At 50.7% G+C, this 26,585-nt stretch overlaps 9 protein-coding genes across 9 annotated transcripts; 4 read left to right on the top strand and 5 right to left on the bottom strand.

The window, feature by feature from the left end:
- Positions 1 to 495: 495 nt before the first annotated feature.
- On the top strand, positions 496 to 5,970 carry PV10_02220 (uncharacterized protein). Its single transcript, XM_016366509.1, has 2 exons — positions 496 to 1,150; positions 1,202 to 5,970. Exons 1-2 carry the CDS (start codon positions 824 to 826, stop codon positions 5,690 to 5,692), a joined length of 4,818 nt encoding a protein of 1,605 aa, XP_016226027.1. The 5' UTR covers positions 496 to 823; the 3' UTR covers positions 5,693 to 5,970.
- On the bottom strand, positions 5,684 to 7,427 carry PV10_02219 (uncharacterized protein). The gene has a single exon (XM_016366508.1). It carries the CDS (start codon positions 7,285 to 7,287, stop codon positions 6,136 to 6,138), a length of 1,152 nt encoding a protein of 383 aa, XP_016226026.1. The 5' UTR covers positions 7,288 to 7,427; the 3' UTR covers positions 5,684 to 6,135.
- A 366-nt stretch (positions 7,428 to 7,793) lies between these two features.
- PV10_02218 (uncharacterized protein) lies at positions 7,794 to 8,903 on the top strand (the record flags this gene model as incomplete). Its single annotated transcript, XM_016366507.1, has 3 exons — positions 7,794 to 8,220; positions 8,272 to 8,430; positions 8,479 to 8,903. 3 exons carry the CDS (start codon positions 7,794 to 7,796, stop codon positions 8,901 to 8,903), a joined length of 1,011 nt encoding a protein of 336 aa, XP_016226025.1.
- A 251-nt stretch (positions 8,904 to 9,154) lies between these two features.
- Positions 9,155 to 10,349, top strand: PV10_02217 (uncharacterized protein; the record flags this gene model as incomplete). The annotated part of the gene is made up of 4 exons (XM_016366506.1): positions 9,155 to 9,259; positions 9,327 to 9,600; positions 9,656 to 10,184; positions 10,265 to 10,349. The coding sequence occupies 4 exons, from the start codon at positions 9,155 to 9,157 to the stop codon at positions 10,347 to 10,349; spliced, it is 993 nt and encodes a 330-aa protein (XP_016226024.1).
- Positions 10,350 to 11,006: 657 nt separating this feature from the next.
- PV10_02216 (uncharacterized protein) lies at positions 11,007 to 15,008 on the bottom strand. Its single transcript, XM_016366505.1, has 3 exons — positions 14,502 to 15,008; positions 14,276 to 14,450; positions 11,007 to 14,218 (listed from the first exon to the last, which is right to left on the bottom strand). Exons 1-3 carry the CDS (start codon positions 14,868 to 14,870, stop codon positions 11,097 to 11,099), a joined length of 3,666 nt encoding a protein of 1,221 aa, XP_016226023.1. The 5' UTR covers positions 14,871 to 15,008; the 3' UTR covers positions 11,007 to 11,096.
- Positions 15,009 to 15,276: 268 nt separating this feature from the next.
- Positions 15,277 to 17,559, bottom strand: PV10_02215 (tyrosine-tRNA ligase). The gene is made up of 5 exons (XM_016366504.1): positions 17,164 to 17,559; positions 16,950 to 17,103; positions 16,606 to 16,892; positions 16,174 to 16,543; positions 15,277 to 16,119 (listed from the first exon to the last, which is right to left on the bottom strand). The coding sequence occupies exons 1-5, from the start codon at positions 17,430 to 17,432 to the stop codon at positions 15,361 to 15,363; spliced, it is 1,839 nt and encodes a 612-aa protein (XP_016226022.1). The 5' UTR covers positions 17,433 to 17,559; the 3' UTR covers positions 15,277 to 15,360.
- Positions 17,560 to 17,787: 228 nt separating this feature from the next.
- On the bottom strand, positions 17,788 to 20,296 carry PV10_02214 (uncharacterized protein). Its single transcript, XM_016366503.1, has one exon. It carries the CDS (start codon positions 20,092 to 20,094, stop codon positions 17,872 to 17,874), a length of 2,223 nt encoding a protein of 740 aa, XP_016226021.1. The 5' UTR covers positions 20,095 to 20,296; the 3' UTR covers positions 17,788 to 17,871.
- A 264-nt stretch (positions 20,297 to 20,560) lies between these two features.
- PV10_02213 (threonine ammonia-lyase, biosynthetic) lies at positions 20,561 to 22,633 on the bottom strand. The gene has a single exon (XM_016366502.1). The coding sequence runs from the start codon at positions 22,417 to 22,419 to the stop codon at positions 20,707 to 20,709; it is 1,713 nt and encodes a 570-aa protein (XP_016226020.1). The 5' UTR covers positions 22,420 to 22,633; the 3' UTR covers positions 20,561 to 20,706.
- A 451-nt stretch (positions 22,634 to 23,084) lies between these two features.
- PV10_02212 (uncharacterized protein) lies at positions 23,085 to 24,691 on the top strand. The gene has a single exon (XM_016366501.1). It carries the CDS (start codon positions 23,351 to 23,353, stop codon positions 23,978 to 23,980), a length of 630 nt encoding a protein of 209 aa, XP_016226019.1. The 5' UTR covers positions 23,085 to 23,350; the 3' UTR covers positions 23,981 to 24,691.
- The last annotated feature ends 1,894 nt before the right edge of the window (positions 24,692 to 26,585 follow it).

Below are 26,585 nucleotides of genomic sequence, written 5' to 3'. Positions count from 1 at the left end.
GACTGGCGTCAAGAGCTGTTTACGTGTAGAGAGCGTGAAATATAAAATATAAAATGATCAGACCCACCATCACTCAACTGTAAATGTGTCTCGACCTTTTTGAGATAGACCTGGAAAGGCCCATAACAAGGATTCTCGGTTGCTCGCAGAACTGGGGTTTCCAATGGAATGCAGGCACTACCGAGTATGTACAGATCAAGTCAGAAGTGCGAGTTCACACGTGCAAGCAAGTGGTTCGGGGTGGTTTGGGATGGTTTGGTCCAATCATCTTGGGGGCATGTCTCAGGGAATCAGGCACCAATGACTCACGTCGAACCTTACCTCGCACCTCCAAATTCCAACATCTCCGCATAACCAAACGCATAGTGGCATGTTTGTGATTTTGCAGCTGTAGACTGTAACCATAGAAGCTTTGACTGAACCCGCTTATAGATCCGCCTATCTCTCTACTCGGCCAATCGGTCGTTTCATGCCCGCCACAATGGATCGTCAATTCTTTTATTTCATCTTTCATTGTATGTATGCAGTCCAGTCTACACCAAGGTCACTTCACACCTCGTCAAGCCCCCATGTCGGTCGTTGACTCATACGATCTCTACGTATCTCAAATGTAACTGCACCCACGCCGATCGCCGTTGACAGGAGGTAGTAAGTCAGCTATTGCCTCTCTAAGTGAAGCCATAAGTTGGCATCCTGTTGTCGCTCACCGAGTCTTTCTCTCCTCTCCTTCCTGTCGACAATTTCGGATTGCCCATGTCTTAAACAGCTCTCACGAATCGGTTTTTCCAGTGAGACCAAGTATTTTCCGCCCATCACCCTGATCATGCTCCCAGACACAACCCTCTCAATCGCCATCTCTATTGCTGGTCTTTCAATCGTCGGCCTCTTATCTATTCCAGCTCTCTATCAGAATCTCGATCGCCTCCGAGCTACAAAGGCCCGCTATCAAGAGGTCTCGGACCTCTACGAAGACCAAGATGGCGAAGCTACAGAGCAATCCACCCAAGCTTACTCAGATTTCCTCCCTCGGTGGACCTTGATCCTCTTCTCATCTGTGGCTTCCATCGATGCCCTTGTCACCGCCATTCTCACCACCACCCGCCCCCATGTCTCGTTGATTTTGGAGCAATGGTTGCAATTCGGATCCTGGGTACCGCCTACCATTCTACTCCTGCCTCTCTATCTCACTAACCACTTCTAGCTACTCGTACTGTTTCAAGCAGTCACCATCTTCACCACTCCTTCCTCGGTCAAGCGTTATGACCTCGGTATTTGCGCTGGCTTGTCTACGCTGCTCCTTGCTTTGGCCATCGCCACTGAGAATGTATCTCTTTGGCGGTCCAGCATCAACCCACTCCCTCCAAATCTTCATCTCACTCTCTCTCTTGTACAATTCATCTCCGGCATCATACTGAGCTTCGCGGCCTTCTTGATTCCTCGCCGACCAGATGTCTACTTTAACGATACCGTCGTTGATCGCCAAAACACCACCTCTTTCCTCAGCTTCATCACCTTCTCCTGGGCTGCTCCTATCTTGGCATATGCCGTCAAGCATCGTGGGTTGGACTATAGTGATTTGGCGGAAGTTCCCTACGAAGCACGTTCTCGGACCTTACGACAACAATTCGATGCTGTCAAGAAACAAACCTCCCTCTGGAAAACCCTTTTCTTCGCACATAAGTGGACCTTCATCTCCCAATGGACACTGCAGACCATCACCTCAATCACCCAATTTCTCCCCCAAGTTGCCTTATTCTACATTCTGAAGACACTAGAAGCAAGAGACAAAGGTCAAGACGTGGGCCTACAGGCCTGGCTCCTAGTAATTGCCCTTGGTGCTTCGAACACCATATCTTCCTGGCTCGAGGCTCGCCTATTTTACATCATATTCATGAAACTTGGCGTTCCAATATATGAACAGCTTTCAGCGGTTGTTTTTGGAAAGGCCTTGAGGCGGAAGGACGTCAAAGGCGCCAGCAAAAAGAAGACAGATGATGATGACGAAACCGTCTCCGATACCACCCTCCTCAATGGAGAGACCGTGGTCAACAAAGACGTAGGCAAACACGCCGAAACTAGCGCTCCCCCTGCCGATGATGGCGAAGATGAGGACTTTCAGAAATCAAAACAGAGTACCATCAATCTCGTCGGCGTGGATTCGAAACGAATTGCCGACTTTGCCACATATCACGACATCTTTCTCGGTTCGGTAGTCAAAATTTTGGTCTCGTTCACCTTTTTGATCAAGCTGATTGGACCCATTCCGCTCCTCGCCGGTCTAGCAGCACCCATTCTAATCACCCCCATCAACGTCTTCACAGCTCGCCGTTATGGCGTTGCCCAAGATGATCTCATGAAGTATCGAGACCAAAAGATGGCCGTTGTCACTGAAGCCCTTCAAGGCATCCGTCAGATCAAGTTCAGCGCCCTCGAACGTAATTGGTACGAAAAGCTCCTCGAAACCCGGAGAAAGGAGCTCAAGACACAGTGGAAAGTTTTCAAGTATGACACCACCCTCATTAGTATCTGGATCTTCGGCCCCGTGGTTCTTGCCGCCGTTGCGTTGACAACATACGCAATCATAAACAAGGAATTGACCGCGTCAGTCGCCTTTACCACCATCTCCGTTTTTGAATCCATCGAGATGACGATGGCCATCATTCCTGAGATGGTGACTGACCTACTCGATGCCATTGTGTCAGCAAAAAGAATCCAAGACTATTTGGACGCCCCAGAGCGGAAGCGTTACACGGCTCCAGGCGACAACATTGCCTTTCGCGACGCCACAATAGCATGGCCCTTTGACGATACTGATGATGCCAAGACAGAAACAAATCAGTTTACCTTGAATGGAATTGATCTGGAGTTCCCAGCAAAGCAGTTGAGTGTCATTTCAGGTAGAACGGGGTCGGGAAAGAGCTTGCTCCTTGCTTCGATCATTGGAGAAGCTGAGATATTGAACGGCACTCTTCAAGTCCCCCGCGAGAAACCTGCCGAGGAGCGTTTTGATGCCTCTGCAAACAAGGGAAATTGGTATCTTGACACTTCAATTGCGTTTGTTGCGCAGATCCCCTGGATTGAAAATGCCACCATTCGAGACAACATTCTTTTTGGCCTGCCACATGATGAGAGCAGGTATCAGGATGTTTTGAGCGCGTGTGCTTTGAGGAAGGACTTGGAAATTCTTTCCGATGGTGACCTCACTGACATTGGCGCCAATGGTATCAATTTGAGTGGAGGTCAGAAATGGCGCGTCTCGTTCGCCAGAGCCTTGTATTCAAGAGCTGGAATTCTTGTCTTGGACGACATATTCTCAGCCGTGGATGCACACGTCGGTCGACACCTATTCGAGGAGGCTTTGACTGGTGAACTCGGCAAAGGTCGCACTCGAATTCTGGTCACGCATCATGTCGCACTTACTCTTCAGAGAACCGACTATAGCGTGCTCCTTGCCAACGGAGAGGTCCAGCTAGCCGGCAAGACCGACGAGTTGCGAAAGACGGGCGAGATAAAGGCGATTCTTGCACAAGACATTGAAGAACAACACAAGGAGGAAGAGAAAGAAGCCGGGCACGAAACCGCCTTGACGATTGACGATGGCGGTGGTCTGTCAAAACTACTTTCTAATCAATCTCGCAGATCGCGGAGAAAATCTGCTTTGAGTGATGCCGGCGAAGATTTGGCTCGTCGGCGATCTCGTGCTGATGCTGATGACGGAAAGCGAAACAACCCGCCGAAGAAGTTCACCGAAGACGAATCTCGAGCGACTGGTGCCATCAAACTTCATCTTTATGCCACCTACATTCGAGCATGTGGTGGGTTTGGGTACTGGGCTTTCATCATCTTTTGTTTCGCAGTTTGGATCGCCTCGTACCTTGCCAGGTCCTACTGGATCAGCGTCTGGACAAGATCGTATTCCACCGAATCAAGCCTCCAACTCAGCCTTGTGCAACAATCCCTGGGCGCCTATCACCACGTTCAATCCAGGCTGCGAACAACGGAACTCGATCCCAACCTCAAATACTACCTGGGTGTGTACCTCGGAATCTCGCTTGCTAATTGGGTGTTGGGCACTTTCAAGTACTTCTTTGTTTACCTGGCTTCCATTCGAGCGTCAAAAGTACTCTTCGAAAATTTGGCTTTCGCTGTCCTTCGGGCGCCTCTTCGCTGGCTCGATACCGTTCCTTTGGGACGCATTCTCAACCGATTCACCGCTGACTTCAACATGCTCGACTCCCGCATCGCTTCCGATTTGTCGTTTGGAATCCACAATCTGATGCACGTCTTTACAGTTGTGATTGCCGGCCTCGCAGTCTCGGGGTTTATGATCTTCCCGGTTGTGGCGTTACTGTCTATTTGTGCGTGGTATGCCCTACGTTATCTTGCCGGCGCCAGAGAAGTCAAACGACTGGAAAGCAATGCCAAATCACCTGTGTTCGAACTATTTGGCTCGGTCCTTGTGGGAATTGGAACCATTCGTGCCTTTGACAAAGCCGACGCATACTTGGAGAAGATGTACCAGAATATTGACAGGCACTGTCGTGCGTACTGGCACCTATGGCTCTTCAACCGATGGATGGGCTGGCGACTGAACATGGTCGGTTCCGTCTTTGTGACCATAACAGCTGCTCTGATTGTGAGCCTTATGCAGATTGACGCTTCCTTGGCAGGCTTCGCGCTGAGCTTTGCTCTTGGTCTGTCTGATTCTGTCATCTGGTTCTTGCGTCAGTACTCCAACGTTGAACTTGACATGAACGCCACAGAACGCATTGTCGAATACAGCAACATCGCCATTGAAGACCAAGGTGGTAACGATGCACCAGCAGCCTGGCCAACAGAAGGTAGACTTGAGGTCAATGATCTTGTGGTGAGCTACGCTCCCGATCTCGATCCTGTGTTGAGAGGCGTAACCTTCAACGTCTCACGCAACCAGAGAATTGGTGTTGTGGGTCGAACAGGTGCTGGCAAATCCTCGCTGACACTGGCGCTGTTCCGTTTCCTCGAAGCTCGATCTGGAAGTATTCACATTGACGGGGTGGATATTTCCAAGATCAAGCTCTACGACCTCCGATCCAGGTTGGCAATCATCCCTCAAGATCCAGTGTTGTTTTCCGGCAGCGTCCGCAGTAATCTGGACGCGTTCAATGAACACACCGACCCGGAACTTCGTGAAGCTCTCGCTCGTGTCCACCTGATAAGCTCAGCGACGGCCACCAGCTCCGTGCAGGCATCTGGCAGTGCAACGCCCGTGCCGGCGAGTGAAGACAACGCCGCCTCTGCGAACATCAACATCTTCAAATCGCTGAGTTCCAAGATAACGGAGGGTGGTCTCAACCTCAGCCAGGGCCAACGCCAACTACTCTGCCTTGCGCGGGCGATTGTATCACGGCCGAAGATCATGGTTCTGGACGAAGCGACGTCGGCAGTCGATATGGAGACTGATGCGCTCATCCAACGCAGTATCCGTGAAGAATTCACGGACAGTACCTTGATTGTCATTGCTCATCGTCTGAGCACGATTGCCGACTTTGACAAGATCCTCGTTCTAGGGGAGGGCAAGGTAATCGAGTTCGACGAGCCCAAAGCTCTCATGCAGAAGGCGGGTGGTGCTTTTAGAGAAATGGTGGAAAGTACAGGCGAGCGGGCGGAACTCGAGAAAATCATCTTTTCCGAATCTGAGCGACGAATTTGAGAAACTAGGAGCATAAGCGCTGTTTGAATATAACAAAAGTTTTGATTAAGACGCAAAACTTCATCATGAAGAAGCTTAAAGTGTGATTGGGAATGTGTCACGGCCGTCTTAGCTGACAACTCGTGCTCTCTAGACGTGAAAGGCATTTCGCTGGTATATTCTGTTGTAGATGATGGGTCGTGGAGCCGTATGGGGCCTTTGTTAATTGCGCTGCGGCAAAAGAATCTTCGACCCTTGGTCATCAAGCGACGTCTCCAAAGCCTTCATGGCAATATGCCACCCTCGTGTATACATGAGTTCATCCTCCTGATCGTGTTGATATGATATTCGATCTGAACCATAGCATGTTTCAGATTGAAGGTTTCAAGTGGTGCCTTTATAGCGATTGTGCCTCGGGGTCGGAATCAGTATTTGGATTTTCAGACGCCGAGTTACTGTCATTGTCATAATTCAGTCTTGCTGGTAAGGGCCTCACGTCTTTTGACCCCGGCATTTTTCGATGGTTCAAAGAAACCCTCCAGTTCCAAGTACTCGGCGGCGAAAGCGGAAGTGAGGAGGGCCCAGTCTTCAACGGTGGGAATATCAAGATGCTCCCCATCATCTTCAATGCGGTGCCACACTGACGGGAACCGTGCCGGGATGAGGTGGAGTACCTGGACACCGCGAGCAATGAAGGGGATGTGGTCGTCTTGCATCATGTAGCTGTTGAACCGATCTGTTTCCTTCTTGGCCTTGTCTGGTAACCAGATGCGCTTGGAGTCGCTCTTGAACATGCCTAGCTTGCGTAATCGTTCCTCCATTTCAGCCATGTGAACATACGACCAGTGGGAACTATGTTGCCAGGAGGGGATTTTGAGATCTTCAGGCGACCCGAGGAGATCGAGCAGGACGAACAACTCGATGGAGTCGAGGTAGTTGGAGTAGATGCTCGTGGCAGGATGCATGGTGTTCTCCCACTCCTCGGCTAGGGATCGCGCTCCGTATATACTATCCGTGGCCGTCCAACTTTTGAAAGCCTCTTCTCCATCAAGGAACAGCACCTGGATGCCTTTGTCTTCTTCGAAATCAAAGTCTAGGTCTTGCTGCGCCTGCATAGCGCCCCATTTGGCGGTGAGGGCTGTATCGATGGACTTGATGGCATGCATGATCATGGCACATGGGGCCGCGGAATCGGTTGCGCCAATGAATCCATCCGGAGAGTATTTTGAATCATAATGTGCAACCAAGGTCAATCTTCCCACGTTTCCGGACTTTGCCCAGGGAGGATCTCGGACGGCTATTAGGTTGACAAAGGGAACCTCTGTGTCGCCGTGAACCGGGGTTTTGGAGGTCGAGTTCTGGAATGTCAAGGACCAGTCTGGTAGACTGTTGTGGAAGAAGTCGACAAAATGTCGTTGGACTTTGAGCGACCCAGAGGTGCCGGGGACTCGGGGAACTAGTATAGGAGCGAGGAGATTGCCGGTTCGTATGTCGAAGTCGGCGGTGTCAGGGCGAGGGAGTAGATTCAGTAGAGTGTCATCGGAGAGTGGTTTGTATGCATTGACGATCAAGGGTGCGAGGACTGTCGACAGACCTGCAAGCACCAGCCCCCGCATCGTGGGCAGACAAGTACTTTTGATATCAAGAGGGATACATGGGAAAGGGTGTCTTGCGGTAGACTATAAGACAGGGTATAGGAGAGGATGAGCTACTCCCTTAAAGTTGCATTGCACTCACCGTTGAGAAGATGATGGTGTGGCACGCTGAGTGGTGAAACGGGAGAGGAGACGTGGTTCGGTTACTTTATATTGCTGTCAGACGAGATTAAGTGCCAAAAATAGCCGTGACGATATCTTTTTCTCGCTACATCTACTCGTCAGACCATGTCATTTGCCGATCATGGTTCTCGGTGTAGTTTCCCCGGATTTCCTTCGACGACATCTCCAAAAACGAATTGGAGCAGGCGCGACAGACAACATTTTTGGTTTTGGGAAGGAGAGATCGACAGACTACGACCAAAAGAAACCAGAGATTGGAATCCTTCGACTGAGCCTTCGACATTCCTTTCTCGAAGCTAGGCTGTCCGATCGACCTCAATTCGGCCAAAGCTGCAGACATACTGATGGCCAACCTCCCAACCGCATTGCTCGTTCAAGTCCGGGTGGCATTTGCGACCTGCTCGAGACAGCACGCAGTGTCGCGAAAGTCGCAATTCAGCACCCTCCGACCCCTTTTCCGAAAGGCACCTGAGAAGCCTAAGACGCCGAAAAGCGTTTCAATACAAGTTGCCCACCACCGGGCGCAACTACAGAAGGAACAAGAGAAAGAGAAGGAGCGGCAGGCGACATCATCGCAGCGTACACATGATACAAAGGAGTTGGTTCCTCGCTCCAAGGAAGACACTTCTGTCAGTACAGAGCGGAAGTTCCAGGTGCCTTTGAAGGTCATCCCAAAGGCTCAGATTGCGCCCAACGTTAGTCTGTCACCTAGAGAACGACTTCAACTTGAAGAATTAACGCGGAGAACTCCTCGACCAGCTGAACCAACAGGTGAACGACCAAAGTATTCATCCGTCAAGGAAGCAGCGCTGACCTTGACAGTCTACAAAAAGAAGATCCGAATTTATAGCGCAGGGTACCCCCGCATATACGGTGTTTTGTTTGTCAAATTCACCTTCACTTTGATTCTGTCCGTCGTGACATTCGTCGTGGTGCCAGCTCAATGGTTCGGTGATGTTCCTGTGTGGGTCACCGCTGGCTGTATGATCTCCTTGCCCTGAGTAGAGGTACTCTCGCTGACCAGTCTAGTTTGGCTCGCATGGTTTCTTCCGGCATGCTATGTCCATTGGTATTTGAGAGGTTTTGTCAGCGAAATCTTCCTTCGCCTTCCTCCTAAAGCTCAGTTGACCCCGAAGGCTACCATGGAATACGCCAAAAGTTTACCAAATGACTCGGTCCTGGAGCTGACGTTCATGAGGTGGACCATGCTACCCTCAACCGTGTCAATGAAGCTGGGCCAACTCCAACCCCTATCTAGCAGATTTCAACTTGCCAATTTCGGTGTTGCAGGGCCTTTGGACAATCCTGGTACCTTCTTGCGCCCGACTCCTAAAGTCTTCTATGTTCGTCCTCGGTCGGCTGAGGGAATGGCTGTCAAAGACACAATTCCTGGAATCTGGCCCAAGGTCTTTGCTAGACTGACACAAAAAGACAGCGCCACTAGATGGCAATGAACAATCACATGTCAAATTGACTTGAATATGAACTGGAATTGCCTGATTTTCTGAACCTATACGTTTCTGATCTTAATTTCGACCTTCATTCTACGTCGATCTATACCCTCCAACCTCCTCTTTATCCACTACTCGTATAACTTCCCTCAACATCGCCTGCGTTGAAAGCAACCTTCTTCCATCGTTGTCTACACTCATTCTGGCCCACAATTCTCTTGCAATAAGCCCGCTTTGCAGCCAATTCCGTCAAGATGGCCGACTCAGCCCAATCCAAATCTGTACTTGATTTGACCCCCCGTGAGCAGGAGGTTGTGATCTACGCTATGCTCAATCTCAAATGTGGAGAGGACTTTCAGGTAAGCCACGATTAACTCCCTAGGTCTCGTATCTTCTCGTATCAACTGACTCATACTGACTGATCAGGTTGACAATGCTGCACTTGCCAAAGCCCTCGGACTGAAGAATGCTGCTAGCGCTGCGACCTGCTGGTGCAACGTAAAGAAGAAGCTCTTTGCAAACAAGAACAACTCTGTCGGTGCTGGTGATTCTGGCGCGGTCTCTGCCACACCAACCAAAGCAAAGACTCCACGTGCCAAACCGACACCCAAATCCAAGAAAGGTGCCATATCTGAACCTACAGTTGAACAGTCTGGCGACTCTGACGAGAATAATGATGCTAAGCCAACCTCTCCAGCCGGTAAGGATGCCCGTTTCTTGGAATGGAATATTTACTGATCTATATTGACATATAGGCGAAGAGCCACCAGCTACCCCTACAGCCCAAGCCAAAGCAGCTGCAACCAAGAAACGAGGTCGTAAGACCAAGGCAGAAAAAGCAGCTGAAGCTGCCGCAGCGCTGGAAACTACAGACGACGCCGCAAGCAACACACAGGCCCAGGATGATGATGACGACGAAGCTGAGAAGCAGCCGCCTGCCAAAAAGCAGCGCAAGGCTCCGCTGAAAAAGCCAGTCCCACAGCCAGATGAAGAGACCATTGAAGGAGAAGACGCTGATGCCAATGCCAATGCTAATGCCAGCGCTTCTTCTGTTGCAAAGCCCAAGGCTGTCAGAAAACCTCGCAAGGCACCCACTAAGAAGTCCACCCTGAGCGAAGTTACTGTCATCGAAGACGATGATGATGGAGAGGCTGCAGATGTTCAACTCACCTCTGCCACCGCTACAGGCAGCCAAGCCGTCGAGGAAATAGTAGAGACTGAGCTCATGTCACTTGCTGCCCAAGCCATCATCGCAGGCGAGAAGCATTCCGTCTCTGCGGAGGAGTAAGTCCTGACCCCATCTTACGAATGGAACCTCCTTTCAAGACATCTCCAGACGCATTAACTGACCACATCTCGCATAGTCCTGAGGCATGGACCCACACAGCAGTCGTTGTCGCTGCATCGTGTGGAAATACCTCTGATGCCGACACCATCGTGGTCAACTGACTTGATTTGTTGTTTCTGAGCGTGCTGCTGCTGGAGCAGAGCAGAGCAGAGATTTTCTTTCCGAAATCGACTCCTTGCAAGCGCAAGCCAAAGATAAGACAACAAATACATTGCTCACCAAAGCCCAACCAAACATCAACAGCACAGCATGACAAACTCGAGCAATACACGAAATCCTCCACTCTTTTTATTCCACGGCATCTTTGTCAAACCGTCAGCCGTCAGCCGTCAGCCAGCACTGGAGCAAAAGTTGGTCGTGAGACATAGATAACTATTGAAAACACAAAAATGGGGACCTTGAGCATCGATCGCTCTTGGCTAGATCAGACGATTGAGCAATGGCGCGTGGGCAACGGTTTCCTTGTTGGATGAGAAACTCAAGGCGGACGGCACGGCAAAGGAGCGTCTTGGAGACACGCAAATTGCGATTTTCAATGCTTGCTTGGTAGCTTGAAAAGCCCATCTTGCTCTGAGGCAGGTTGATACAATACTAGGTACTTACTATGCTTTTCAATCCACTTTCCTGCTTTCTTTCTTTTTCTTCGTCTTCTTCGTAGATCAATGTATGAGAATGGTTTCTGGCGCTCTGTAGGCGACTGAGGATTAGATGCAGCTGCTACTCGCTACGTATATTTCAAGTATTGTAATTCAATAGACCGAGACTGTATTATTGTCAAAGCATTGCAACTCCCCTCTCCCCACAATCCTGGTACGCAAATTATCTCTACATAAATATATCTCGGATATCTACAATGCCTCGATAGATCGTACAAGGGCTTCGAGACCCATCTCACTTACCTCGCTCTCCTTCTCCTTGCTGTCCTTCAGGATCCATGCAAGGTCGCTCAAAAGTCCCAGTGGGATCTCCTTCTCTTGTTGCTCCTGTCCAACTTGACTGCTTGTCACCGCCTGTCCTTTCAATTTTCTCGAGATCACGCTTGTGTGCTCCCATTCTCGAGCCGCCTCTTCTGCCAACTCAACGACTGCATCACTGATGCCGCACATACTTGCACAGTGCATTCCAAAACTTCCTTCTGCTGTTCCTTCTTCGAGCTTGTACAAGAAGGTGACTCGCCTGGCTTCGTCGTCAACGAGGATCTTCATCCTCTTGGGGCTGATCTCGGGATGGTGTCGGAACTCCGCCGAAAGAGAGTGGTAATGGGTTGCAAAGTACCCAAGACAGCCAATGTGAGAGGCGAGGTGATGCAGCACCGCTTGTGCAACAGCTACGCCATCGTGTGATGACGTTCCTCGGCCAAGCTCATCGAGAATAACTAGGGATCGAGGTGTAGCTTCGGAGAGGATCTTCTTGGTCTCGGCCAGCTCGACAAAGAACGTGGATTGAGCAGCAAATATGTGATCTTGTGCACCGAGACGGGACATTATCCGATCAAAAGGTGTCAAGCGAGCAGACTGGCATGGGAGATGGCACCCAATTTGAGCCATGATGACTGCGATACATGTCATACGGAGGACAGTAGATTTACCAGCAGCATTAGCTCCTGTGAGAAGGGTAATGTTGGAGTTCTTGCCACCGAGAACAATATCGTTTGGTATAAAGTCGTCAACGTTGGTCAAAAGGCATGGATGGCGCAATTCAACCAATTCGAGAGTGGAGCGGTCGTCGTCGACAAATTCGGGTCGGCAGCTGGGAAAGCCAAGGCCAGCACTGGCTTTAGCAAGAGAGATCAGACAATCAAGCTGAGCGATGATCTTGACGGCCGCGAGCCAGATCTCATAGTTTTCGTCGAAACGGGCGAAGAAGCGGCCTGCTACTTCCTTGCTGACCTGCGTATGACGTTCCTGTGCCTCTTGGAGCTGCCGGACGAGCTGTTTCAATTCCGGAAAGTAGTATCGCTTGACTGCCTGTGTGGCAGACATCTGGTCCCAGTTCTTCGGGATGTTTTTGACCTTCACCGGAACTTCCAGCTGCATGATTTCTTTGCCATTGTCACGATAACAGATGGCACTGGATCCGAGCTTCTTCCTCCAGACTTGGAGCAGATCCGCAAATTGTCCCTTGATATTGGTGATTGTATCTTGAGAATTGTCAAAATCCTGCTCAATGCCACGCTCTGGCACCAAAAGGCCCTCGTCCTTTGCCTTTTCACGGTCAAAAGCGCTCATCCAATACTCCAAGCGTGATTGCAAGTCAGGCATAGCCGAGATCAGCTGACCTATGACACCTTCAGAGTCGGACGGGTTTCCAGAACCGGATTTGAGCAAGGAGATTGTGTGATCAATTTGTTCAAATCCATCCAAGACTTTGACAAATTCTTGGACACGACAAGTTCCGGCATGAACTCGCGAGATGAGGCGCTCAAGATCTGGCATCTTTGCCATTTGTGAAGTAAAGCGATCGCGTACTTTGCTGTCGGCATTCAGCGACTCTACCGCATCAAGCCGTGCGTTGATCTTTTTGGTGTCCATGAGGGGATGGCAAACCCACTGCTTGAACATACGCTTGCCAAATGGTGTGATGCATCGGTTGAGAAGCTGGAACAAAGTGCCTTCACTGCTGCCATCGTAGGAATTGGCAAATATTTCCAGGTTGATCAAAGTCTGTCCATCCAGCACCAAGCTCGAAGCTTTGCGAATGGGATCGTACCAGATGAAATTACCCAAGCTGACCAATTCTCGTTCGATCTTCAAGGTCCTCAGATATTGAATGAGAGCTCCTAGGGCCGACATAAGATGATCCTTGTCCTTGGCCTGTGTAAGAACTTCTGGCCAATCTCCGGGGAAATACTCGCTGGCTTGGATCTCCTTCAACGTAATGTGGCCTTCCCAGAATTCTTTACCAGGCTTCAGGTAGTTCCAGATTGTGGTGAGGCCGGTGTTGTTCTTCAAGATACGGAGGGTTTTTGCCGAGACACCGCCTTTCTCTAGGATGATTTCTTGAGGGCGTGTCTGCGCGATAAAGGTCTCGAACTTTGTCATGTCGGCGTCATCGACAAACTGCGAGACGTTGAATTGGCCGGTGGCAGCATCGACAAATGCTATTCCAAAGACTGGGAGGTCGTCGACCTCGGATTCTTTGATGGCGACACAATAAGTTGACATGTCATCTTGCAACATGGTTCCGTCGACCAGAGTGCCTGCCGTTAGGACACAGGCAAGTTCCCGCTTGATGACCTTGTCTTCCTTGACCTTCTTTTTGCCAGCACCAGCGGACTCCTCATCTCGCTCTCGCATGTCTTTGCCCAGTGCAGTCTCCTTTTGGTCGACACGAGCGATCTTGTAACCCTTTGCAACAAACTGGTTCGCCCACATCTCAAGACTTGATTCCGGCACACCGACCATGCGCATGTTGACTCGGTCAGTGAGTTTGAGATCGAACAGCTGGTGGCCAATGGTGGCGTCCTTTTCATAGAGTTCATAGAATTTTCCCTTCTTGAAGAAGACAATTGTGTCCCAGAACTTCTGTTTGATCTCCCAATACTGCTTCTCGAAGGGGGAGAAGTTTGCAAATGCCATTGGAGGGACATACAACGTTCGAGGATCATAATCCGGGTGCCCTGGGGGATTTCGGTCCATGTCTCGAACATCTTCGAGCCAAGCATGTCGTTTCTCTGGTTCGGTCATGTGGGCTTTTTGCTTTTTGTTCCCGACCCCAGGTTTCTTCGAAGGTATGTTGGAAGACCTGGGTTGAAGAGGCATCGGGTTTTCAGGGTCGTAGGTCCACTGTAACGCAGAAGACGTCCCCCGGGAATCCAGGTCCATCTCCATGTCAACGATGGTTTCGTTGGCGGCCGGGGGAGTGAAATGAGATGAGGTGGTGGTGCGTGCAGCAGGTTTTGAAGGTCGCTTCCGTTTGGCGGGTCGAGCATCATCTTCAGAATCATCTGGCACAATGAAGTCGTCCATGTCTAACATGTATTAGACAGGGTAATTTGGCATCTGTGAGTAAGGAACGGTCAGCCTACCTTCTTCATCTAGCTCCTCGATATCATGCTGCTGGTAAGCATCCTCGTTGTCACTCTCGGACACTTTCCTCCTTTTGCTGGGGCGGGCACGACTGGCCGGGGTTGGGTTGAACACGTCGTCATTGTCGGTTCCTTCACTATCGGACTCGATATAGCGGACGGCTTTGTTCCTTGCCTGGTAAACAGATCAGCGTGTGGGACGAGTAGCGTGGCTAGCAATACGTACCCGTCGAGAAGGAGTCCCCCGCGCGGTCAATTCTTCCCCACCATTAGCCTGCCGTCCATCAGCAGAGACTGGCGAGGGCAGACCTTTGGGAGGCGAAGGAGATGATGGTCTGGCATCTTTGTCGTGCTCGTCTGGGTCAACTGCATCACTACTAGGTGCAGGCGTGAGAGAAGAGCTTGACCGCAATAGTGCTTGCTTCGAGTCTTTGACGGCAGAGAGTTCAGGAGTCGGTGCAGCCGGTGGCAGGACTGGGGAGGAAGCAGACGGGGTCCGTTGGAAGAAACCAAATAGAGTCTTTTGGCCGCCCGATGAGGTGCTCTTTTTGAGAGCAGGCGTCGAGACTGGAGTGGCCGCTGTCTTTTTGGCCATATTGAAACACCTTCTCTAGAGCACAACTATGCTACATTTGCACGCAGACTGCTGCTTTGAGGGTATGAATGCCACGTAGAGGACGAATGAGAGCGTGACAGGAAATGCTAGAGAAAAAGGGAGTTGAGTTGAGTTGAGTTGAGTTGAGGTGAAGAAGCAGTCTTGCAATCTCAAGTTTCACGGGGAAGGGACGAGTGAGTGATGCAATCGCGTGCCTGCCGTCGGCAACTTTCTTAGCGCGTCTCTCTGGACGCGTAAATTGATTTGCCCTGAGATGCTGAGATGCCATCGACGCCCCACCAAGTAAATGTGTAGACAGCATCAAACTTCAACGCTCTTCCACCATGTTCAAGTCACACTTATATTCAAGGAGAGGGACCTAATAGCAATTCGAGTGCAAAGGGGTGGACTTGTAATCATACACGACCTGGCTGCAGGTCTCTATGAACCAACTGTTGTACATCTATTCCGGCGACACAATCGCCATCTCTCATCTCCCCACGCTGGTGGCGTCAGGTGCAGGGACCTCAGATCCCGACCCATCGATTCCCTGCTCTTCTGTCTCCCAACCAGGACACGTCTGTCCAGAAGCGTGGTACTCGTCGTCAGGGATGATGTTGATGATCTTCATCTTCCACTTGCCAACCCGCAAAATCAACAGCTTCTCATCCATGACATACTTTTGATTGATTTCCCAGACATGTGTTTTGGCGGGTGTAAAGCTGAGTGCCTCGTCCATGCCTCCCTTGGCATCCGCCTTTGCTCCCATGTATAGACCCCGAGCATTGATGAGACGTTGGCCTTCTGCACGGCTCGAGACCAAGCCAGCCGACCACACCACACGACTCAACGGCTGCCCAATGACCAGGCTTCTGGGAAGTTGTATGGTGGTGTTTTGTTGGGTATCCCAGTTCGTGGGCTGTGCATGTTTATTCAAGAGAGGGTTGATGAAGGTCTGTTCGACCTGCCCGGCCTCCATCTCGGCCTTTTGGGACTTCTCTATCCCTTGCGCGATATCAGCAAGCGTAACTCCTTTGGTGTATAGCTGGCGATGTTCTTGCTCGGCTTGCTTGGCCGCCTCCAAGCCATGAACGAGCTCCACAAATTCTTGGGCGAGCTTGTGGTGCGGAATCCGTTTTGATTGATCCTTCTCATGCTCTTGCATTAGTTGAGTAATCTCTGGGAGTGGTAAAAATGTCAAGAGCTTCAAATACTTCTCGACGTTGGCATCGTCGGACCGAAGGAAGAACTGGTCTGGTGAGCTGGATGGTGATAGCAGGGTCAGAGAGATTAGGTGACTTACCTGGTAGAGCTGGAAAGGAGACGTCATGCCAGCGTCGAGCCAAACTGCATTTCCCGCACTCTTGCCAAACTTCTCGCCCGTTGCTGTTGTGAGAAGAGGAACGGTGAAGCCAAATGGCTCATCGCTAGCACGTTGGCCGATCCGTTTATCGATAGCCTCGTTCCTCCCCTTCTCTGACTGATATTCGTGGTCATTTTTGGCAATTGTTTTGACCGATTCCACTCCAGCGAGAATGTTGCCGAATTGATCCGCTCCACCAATTTGGACCTGGACTCCGCGTTGATACAGTTGCCACCAATCCCAGGCCTGAGCAAGTGGATAACTGAATTCGGCAAACGACATGCCATCACCCTCTAACCGAGTCTTGACCCTGGACCGAGGACCAAAGTCAGCATTAAAATAAAACCACCGAACATGAAAGCTGAAACGTACGTGTCTCGTCCAAGCATCGGACCTATTCGTATGAATCGACCAAGCTTCTCTAAAAACTCTTTGGCCGAGGTCTTGGTCCACCATTGGACGTTGTTGACCAAAGACCGTTTCCAAGCCCACTCTCTCTGATAACCACGTCGCGCAGCATATTGGTCGACCGAGGCAGCGAATCTCTTGAGTTGCAGATGCATGGCAGCGACATTGGCTTTACGCTGTACAGGCGACATCTGGGCTCGACTGGTCGTACGTCCAATGGGATCGCCGATGGCGGCAGTGACACCCCCGAGCTGTATATGTCAGTAGACCGGTCGGGGGAGACTTCCAAGAGTGAAACGGCTGCTCACCAAGTAATAAACTGAGTAACCATGAATATACAAGAATGCCAACGCCATAAAGGGTACCATATGTCCCACATGCATGGAAGGGGCCGTAGGGTCGATGCCTGCGTATATTCCGACTCGTCGGGCGGTCAAGAGCTCATCAAACTCTTCTCGCTGACTAGAAGAATGTCAGACCAGTTGGACAAGGACAACTAAGATAGCAGTTGAGGCCACGCACCCGACAATTTGGTTCACATATCCTCTCTCCTCAAGCAGTGTCATCATGCTCTTCATCTTTCCCTCGCGGATTTGACGCGCCTGAAGCTGCCATTCTTCTTCAGCAATTTTGATCTTGTCGATGTGTCTCTTAGTGATCCACCGCGCTTGTCCGGCTGGCAGTCGAAGATTGGGGGTATGGGCATCGAGGAAGGCACTTCGGCAGGTTCGACATAGAAACAGAGAGCGGCGAGCCAGCCCGGCTGATTGATGGCCTGCCATTGTAGACATGCGGCTACAGGGTTCTGTTGATCCCTAGAGGTGTCTGCAGGATTGGTGATGCAACGGCAACACCACTACCGACCTTGACTTTCATGCACTTGCCACGAGAGCGGTTCGTTGCCTTTGCGGATGCGATGAGGCACGAGCGATGAGCCGATCCAACCAAAAAATTAAACAATCCAAGTGCAGGTCGGCGATTATAGACGCCGAGGTGGAGTGCAAGGGTGCAGGTCCAGAATATATTGGTCTGACGTAGTTTAAAACTTCAGCTCCTGTCATATGGACACGATCAAATGCCTATCTGGACAGGGATATTTGTTAGTCAGACAGAACATATTATTATTCTGCCTGTTTGAAGGCACATGCACCGTGGTCGAGTGGTGGTGGATCTACAACAGTATGATATTTTACAAGCCCAAGGTTCCCAAGAGACTTGGTCAAACACAAGTCAATCTTCGTCTGGAATGCTCACAACATCTCTTGCCTTTTTTCTCCTCTGTCTGGGTGTCGAGGCATGTCTCTCTGGAGTACTGAAACTCGAGCCTCCAGTTTCATTCCTGTCCCTGGTATTCCTTGTATCGGTGACACTCCTACTTCTCTTCCCTCTTCCCCGTCTCTCTCCTCTTCTTCTAATCTCCATCGTCTTGACCTCATCGATGTCTACGTCTGGGTGGATTCTCCGCACATGTGCGTACATTTTGGACCCCTTTGAAAAAGGTCGACAATGTCGCGAACAAGTCGAAATCGGGCAGACAATGGGGTCATGGGATGATGCCATATCGAGGTCCAGGTCGAGATCCATGTCCTTTCGGGAGTTGCGATAGCGTTGTCCGCGACTCTGACTTCGATTCTGATAGACACCAGCAGCTGTGCTAGTCGAACGAGCGCGACTTGGTCTGACGATGGATTTCGATCTGGAGCGACTCGTGGGCCTGGTTGACGATCGAGGAATTGGCGACGAGCCATCTTCATGCGTGATGTGAACTTTGTCCAGGTGCCGCCGAAGGTGATATTGCTTGCGGAACGGAACCACATGTCGAGGACATGTCTCGTATGGACAGGATCGATCATCGATCTCAGTCGAGACTTTGATCTCCTGATCTGAATCTAGATCAGGATCTTCGTCTGCGGATTGATGATCGGAGCTGTCGGAATCCAACGCAAGATGTTGAGTAAAGTAGGACTCTTGCTTGATGTTCCGGTTGATACCATCTCCTGCGTGTCTTTGATGGCCTTCGTGAAATGTACGGAATAGCATGTTCTCACTAAACAAGGCGGCACACCGCTCGCTGGCTCGCTGTACCACCTCGGCATCCCACCCTGTCAATGCTGCCAATCCCATGACGTCGCTCCAATCCCGCAGCCCGAGCATGCGATTCCGTTTGTCTGCTTGCTGCTTGGCCATTGAAGTCGAATGGTCGCTGACATTGGATTCATGACTCTTTCGGCCTCGCCTGGTGCTTGACCGTGATGGGCTCCGGCCACGGCTGGGTGATCTCGAAACAGGATTGGTGCTTCCACTCATGCTGGAGAGCCCGCCTGTGCTTATGCTTCGTCCACGGGGTCTGAGAATCGGCTTGGACGCGTATGCATGCCGTTGTGTGTGAAGACCAAGTAGAAGGTCGTCCAATTTGGTTAGAACATGACGGGCAGAGGGGAGGAAAAGTCGATGGGCTTGGTCGATGTCAGCGAGCGGCACCGGTCGTCGTGAATCAGCTTGTTTGTGCGTTTGAACCTGGTTCAGGGTTTCTCGTTTAATACCTGTGGGGCTTATCAGATCCCCAACGTGGGGTAGGCGGTCAAGAGCTTGAGATGAGAAAGTCGGGTGGTCTGGGTCATAGGACTGATCTGTAGAGGATGCTTGGTCTGATTCATCATCGTTGTCTATCGGATGTTCCTGCTCTTCGTCGGCAGTATCAAAGACTTCATCCTCTTCGTTGGAACTAACACTTGGACTCGCAGGCTTAGTGTCCATTGGGTTGCTAGTGTCACCTAGAGTTTCCCATTCGCGTGCTTCCCATCTTTGCCTGGCCAATCGACTGGCAGTAGCGACGAGACAATCCTCAAGTGTCGCACTTGGCCTTGGATCAACTTCGGTGTGGTATGCGTCGTTGTCAGCTGACGGTAGGAGGTCTGGACGTGGAACCTGATCTGCTGGCAAAGGCCATGCTGTCCAAACTTTGGGAAGAAATGAACTCCGCTCAACATCGTCTTGAGATGACTGGCTGTGTTCAGAGTCTGTTCTAGCCCTCTGCTTCCCCTTGGACTTCGAACCCTGAGGCGCGCGTTTCCGTTTCATAGCAAATGCGGAGACCAAGTGCAGGCCCAAATCCTCTGCCCGGACACGGTCCAAGCTGAGTGCAACATGGCGCTCTTCTTCTGTCCATGTCTTCCAGGTTGATGCGGGTCCAAAGAATCGGTTTGGGCGAGAGAAGTAGGTCTTTGCATTTTCTCCTTGAGCGAACTCGTCGACCTTCAAGTCTGGGATTATGATAACATTATTAGTGTTATTCACGCTTGACTGACTTTTGATGGAGGTATATGGAGGTGGAGGAAGAAGAGCTGAACGGGCTGGTGGCGACGATGGCGGCTGCAAGAAGGGTTTCTCTTGTCCCGAAACGAAGCCCTGCCCTTCCTCATCTGATGCCACGTACTCCGAGTCGGAATCCATGTCGAGGGCCAGTGGAGGATGTTGTCATGGCGAGTTTGAGTTTGTTATGGCGTGGGTTAGTTTGGAGGCGTCGTAGTTGGAGATTTCGCCGCGGCTATGATCCTGATGGAAAATCTTGGGAGATCTTGGGTCGAAGAAGCGTTCCAGTGGACTCCGGTAATCCTTAGGCCAGATCGTTAAGTGTAATTGAGTTGATTTCGAGAGTAGAGGGCGATAGTGCAAGGTGAAGTTGTTGATTTGACTTCGAGACAAGGCTTTGGATCCTCTCAACTTGGCCCAAACAAGCAATGCCCTGTTCTCTTTCTGGCAAATCTCGGCAATTTTGGCGACACAACAACGACAATTTTGGCTTGTTTTCGAGGCATTTTTATATACGGGCAGAAGAGTAGCGGATTGGCAAAGCGGCATTCAACGACATGACATTACAGTTTTTGGTTTCTAAATTCACCTTGCATATCGGAGGTGGTGATAGTCCAATTGACGAGGCTACAGTCCAGGTCATAGAACTTTTGTTCAATTGTAGATTAAAGGCAACTTGTTCGAGTGTTGCCACCTGCGGGTATCTATTGAAAAGGATAGGGCTCTCAACCCTTGACAGCGACTTCCATGGCACTAATCACGAAGGAACATTTTGTACGTCTCACTGTCCGTACACTCCTGGAATGGGTACCCAATTTCCTTGAGAAAGCCTTCCAGCTTCTCCAACTCAGCATCGGGACACTGAATTCCGCACAGGATCCTGGCCACATCTCCACCATAGTTGCGGTAGTGAAACAGAGACAGACTCTGTCCTGGTCGTAGAGTCTGCAGGAACTTGAACAGGGCGCCCGGCCGTTCAGGGAATTCAAAAGTGTAGAGCCTCTCATTGGCAACGCCAGATCGTCCACCAGCGAGGTAGCGCAAGTGGGTCTTTGCGAGTTCATCATTAGAGAGGTCCTTTGCGACCATATCGCCTGCAGCTAGTCGTTCAAACAACGAGGCAAGCTCTTTGTTTCTGGCGGCGGCAGACGATATTGACAGGCCCATGAGCACATGGGCGTAATCGGGCGAGGCATATCGATAGGAAAATTCGGTGATGGCTTGGGGCAGGACGGCTTCTACCAGGCGAACAAAAGTGCCGGCACGCTCAGGGATGGTGACGGCGAGCAAGGCCTCTTTCTGTTCACCAATGGTGGCTCTTTCAGCAACGAAGCGGAGACGATCAAAGTTCATGTTGGCGCCACTGGCAACAGCGACAAGTTCTCTGCTGGGGTCTGATGATGGGTTCTTGGCCACCCACTTCTTCAAGCCGGCGAGAGAAAGAGCGCCGGCAGGTTCGAGGACCGATCGAGTGTCTTCAAAGACATCTTTGATGGCGGCACATATTTCGTCGGTGCTGACTTGGACCACTTCGTCAACAACCTCCTGACAGAGCCTAAAGGTCTCCTCTCCAACAGTCTTGACGGCAGCGCCGTCTGCGAACAAGCCGACTTCTTTGAGCAAGACTCTCTTGCCCACTTTGAGGGACTCCACCAGGGCATTGGCATCTGAGGCTTCGACGCCGATAATTTTGACATGAGGGGCAATGCGCTTGACGTAGACGCCTATGCCGGCGATGAGACCTCCACCACCGACGCAACAGAAGATGGCTTGTAGTTTTTGGAGAGAAGTCTGTCTCAGAAGTTCCAAACCAATGGTGCCTTGGCCAGCAATGACATAGGGATCGTCGAATGGGGGGATATTGGTTAACCCGTACTGTTTCTCTAGGACATGACAGTGAGCTTTTGCAGCATCGAAGTCTGGACCATGGAGGACGACACTACCGCCCATACGGCTGACGTTCATATGCTTGATAGCAGGGGTGCCCTGCGGCATGACAATAGTGGCAGGGATCTTGAGATGGCGAGCAGAGTAGGCTACACCTTGGGCATGATTCCCAGCCGAACATGCAATGACACCTTTCCAGCTGACATGGGGTGGCAGGTGTGCCATTTTGTTGTAGGCACCTCTTAACTTGAAGGAGAAGACTGGCAAAAGATCTTCTCGCTTGAGCAGGACTTTTGATTCTAAACGGTTGGAGAGGTTGATGGCATGAGAGAGGGGGCTTTCTTGGACAACATCGTAGACTCGAGAAGTCAGAATGAGGCGAAGATAGTCTGGATAACCGGAGGGGAGAAGGAAATCTGGAGGGACGTCGTAGGATGGAAGATCTGATCGTTCAGATGGAGGGGTGGGCATTGCGGCGTATTCGGTCATGGCCAAACCGGAGCGTCTGGGGCTAGTGGGGGTAGTGAATCCATTTGAAGATCCATCGCCATTTGTGAGGGAGTCGACAGAGGAGTCCATGGTAACGAGGGGAGGATAGGATAACGGGGAGCAGGGGATGAGCAGGAGCAGGAGGCCACCGGTTGATGCCTAGATCGAGGTTGATATTAGTTAAGGTAACTAGGTGGTATTTTTCAATGCATGATTATGTATTTAGTGGATTGAGTGATTGATGGGAAAGGTTTGTTGAGAGATGGTGGTAAGTTATGAGCGGTGAAACTGATATAGAGTCATAATCAAACAAATGGTATAAAAAAATTCCCAGAGCTCCCCGCATATTTGACAGGGCGGTCAGAAGTTGATAAGCGTCCATGGAGGAACGAGGGAGCTTCCAAGGGCGCGCCATAGGTGCTAGCCCAGTGGAGGCCGAGGGGCTCTAGGTCCCCTCGGCCGACACGCAGGGCAAAATATCCGCGAATCTTCTTCAAATTGGTTGGTCAGTAGCTGCAGGAACACCAAACGCATGGGAGAGGAGTCGCTTGAATCGTCATTGGTTATTGGAAATCCTTGAGCACGAGGTACCCACGAGGACTGGCAGGCTGACTTTAAGGGCGTAAGAGCCGAGGGGCTTAACTAAAGCTGCACTTTAGGCTTCGGGCAATCGGGGACTTGATCGTACCACCAGCACCACTACTTACTGCCTCTTTCAGAATAGACGCCGACACATCCATCGTTCTTGCCTTTAGAGCACACTCGTGCCACTCGACGTCACGACTTTTTAGTCCCTCAATTCTACAAATCTCGATATACACCAGACCTCCATCCAACAATCTAATCGCCCATGGACCTTTACAATTAATCATATCGAAAGAAGCTCCTCCCTCAACTTTGAACCAACCATCCTTCCAGAACCGCATTCACTTTCCTGCACCTCTCGTCTCCTCCCGTCTCGTGATCGCCTCACACAAAGCAATCGCCATCACCACCGTCTCCCTCAACAACAGGTCACATAATGTCCAACCCAGGGCCCGCCCCCGATGGCCCATCGCCTCTTTCTGCAACAGCACTTCCCTCCAGCTTCGACTCAGACCCCGATTTCTTTGAAGAATCCCGCTTCCAGAAACTATGGCGCAAGCTTCGACAGGAACCATTAATTCCAGTCGGCTGCGCTGCTACCTGCTACGCCCTCTACATGGCTACCAAATCTATTCGACAGGGGGACCATCATCAGACAAATCGTATGTTTCGCGCCCGTATCTACGCCCAGGGTTTCACTCTTCTAGCTTTGGTCGCTGGTTCCATTTTCTACAAGGACGAGAGGGTTCAGAGGAAGAAGTTCGAGGCCGCGCTCGAGGAAAAGAAGACGGCTGAGAAGAGGGACAAATGGATTCAAGAGCTCGAGGCCAGAGATCGTGAGGATCAGTTATGGAGAGAGAAGATTGAGGCTCAACAGCGAGACGCCGCAATTGCTGTCCAGATGGCCGAAAACCCCGACAACCATGGCTCTCTCGGCATCATGGACCAGATCAAGGCTCAGCAACAGCAGACCGATGCAGTCCCGGATGCGGAACCTCAAGGGAACGAGACCACCAAGCAAAAGGGCATCTTCAGTTGGTTTGGGAAAAAGGATTCGGATTCTTGAGCACCATGACTTTGATAAACTCCTCTCACTACAACAAAAGCTCGATTTTCAAATCACATCCATCCGTCTCCCACAAGCACACATCTTCACACGAAGACTCTGCCTACAAGGTCCGAGGAACCCCCTTCACCCGGTTCTGGACCAAATCTCTATCCCCTTCTGCGATCTCTGCTCACATGAATCTGAGAACGCCATGGCCTCCACTCGATTGGCTTCTACGACCCTTCTCTCCGAGAACTTATTGATCTTGTCAACCAGTTTCAAGGTTTATTGGACGGCGCGAGTATCGCATTCGGAACTCAAAGTTCAATATGATGGGCTGTGAGACACTTGTGTTTGTCACGTGACATTTGCCCCACCATGAATAGCCATGTACTTCTATACGGGGCCCGGCGTCTAGCACTCTGTAGGCGACTTAGCGTTAGTTGCAGCTGCTACTCGGGATATACATTTTGTATAAGTTAACGTCAACTTTCTGCTTGGCCGATTAACTTTCTCTGCCATGCGGTAGATGTTAGAAGAGAAATCCCCTCGGAAGCCATAAATTACGTCTTAATTGACCTCTGGCATGTGCCTATGCTATGGCCTCAAGTTGTTCTTCCAATTAAAAGATTCAACGACCAGTCGTTTCCTCAGGGGCTTTAGTGGATATTGTCACGTGATAGTATTGAGGTTCCATCAAATTGATGACTATATCACAAATGTCCGCAAGTCAATCTCGCGTATTCATCCCTCCATGTCAAGCCTTCCGAAGCCTTATACCTGCGACGTATAGAGGTCTCCAGTCCATGAAAATCTGCCAGTAAAGCATGACACAGCCTCATCTCCGACGCTTCCGACTCGTCTACGTGTGGCTCACGAAGCATGCTCCGCAGCATATTTCCCATCCTGCTCGCTCAATCTCCTCTGCTCTTGAGCCACACTGATCTCCCTGAGGCTCATCCTTCTTCCAGCCTGTTCCGCCACACTTGCTTCCCTAAAGCTGACTTTTGGTCGAAAAGATTTGCTCTGCCACGCTTTGTCCACCAGCTCATATAGTTCATCTACCTGCTCGAGACTCAAACCTTTGGTTTCATAGATCATGAAATACACAAAGGCACAAGCAAACAGCAAGCAAGAGGCCCAAATGAAAAAGACCCGTGACTGGAGACCTGCATATTCCTCGTCAACCAGATAAGGTGTCGAGAAGGCAATGACGAAGTTGAGAAGCCAGTTTGTTGCTGTTGTCATTGACAGGGCTTTCGCACGAACTTTGAGGGGAAACAATTCCCCAGTAACCACCCAGGCTACAGGTCCCCATGAACAAGCGAAGAAGAAAATGAACATACAGACGAATGCTATAGCAGCCCGTTGTGCGGCAAGGTCGGTTGTCCCTGCAGCAGTACCGGTGATGGCGACTATAAATTGGCATGTACACATGCCAATCGCACCGAAGAGGAGCAAGTTTCGTCGACCAAGTCTCTCAACCAAATACAGTCCAGGGATCGTGCTTGCCTAAGTCGATCATGGTTAGCCAGTCTGGGGAGACTCAAAAGAGCGGACCTGAACATACGACATTGACACAGTTGGTGATAACCTGGATAATGAATGGATCTTGGAAACCAGCTCGTGTAAAATAAGCAGTTCCATAATAGAAGATGAAATTGACTCCAGAAAGTTGCTGTAGTGCTTGGAGAAGACAACCAGTGAGCAAACGCTTGCCAACTGTGCCTTTGAAACAGTCGAGATATGTTGCTTTACCCAGTGACATCTCGTATTCGTGGTTGGCCTGTACCTCAGCGAGCTCTTCTACTAGCCCCGGGTGGTCTGCAGGCAGCCTCCGGAGACGACTCAGTGCTTTGGCGGCCATGTCAACTCGACCCTTTTTAATATGGAATCTGGGGGTTTCTGGGAGAAGAAGTAAACCACCCACGAGGATGATAGACCATGCGAACTGGATCGCGATAGGAATCCGATAGCAGCCGGTATCTTGTCGATCACTTGTTGCGTTGTTGATTATCGCTGCAAGGAATAGACCTATCGTAATGGCTAGTTGATAGCATCCGACGATAGTCCCGCGGATCCACTTTGGCGCAGTCTCGGACTGGTAGAGGGGGACTATGAAATAGAGGTCAGCAGCATGTCAATGGTAGGGAGATAGCGTTCTAACCCATTGCAGATATCAAGCCCACGCCATATCCTGCCCAGAATCGGCCGGCTATGAATAGTGGTTGGCTTGTTGCAGCGGTCTTCAAAGCGACTCCGAGGTTGAAGACAACTGCTGTCGAGAGAATCAGTCCCATACGACGTCCGAAGAAGTCTGCAATGGGTGCAGCTGTCAAGGCCCCGAGGAATGTTCCTAGAGAAAGGATGGAGACTATAAGAGACTCGTCGCTGGATCTAATTGCTGGCTGACCGTCGGAGTCGGTGTATCCATCAGAGAATAGTTGTTTCCAGTAGTCCATTTCCAGGATACCCGATATGGTTCCTGAGAATATTAGCATCCACTGGGAACAATCTAGGAGAGACATCACCTACCAGTGTCATAGCCAAACAAAACACCACCAAATCTAATAACTCGTCAATACCTGACAGTGGGCTGAAGCAGGACATGGAGCAAGACTGA

The sequence above is a fragment of the Exophiala mesophila genome, assembly GCF_000836275.1.
Source record: "Exophiala mesophila strain CBS 40295 unplaced genomic scaffold supercont1.2, whole genome shotgun sequence".
Classification (NCBI taxonomy): domain Eukaryota; kingdom Fungi; phylum Ascomycota; class Eurotiomycetes; order Chaetothyriales; family Herpotrichiellaceae; genus Exophiala; species Exophiala mesophila.
The sequence above is the reverse complement of the archived record's forward strand: the minus strand, read 5'-3'. Positions and strand labels throughout refer to the sequence as shown.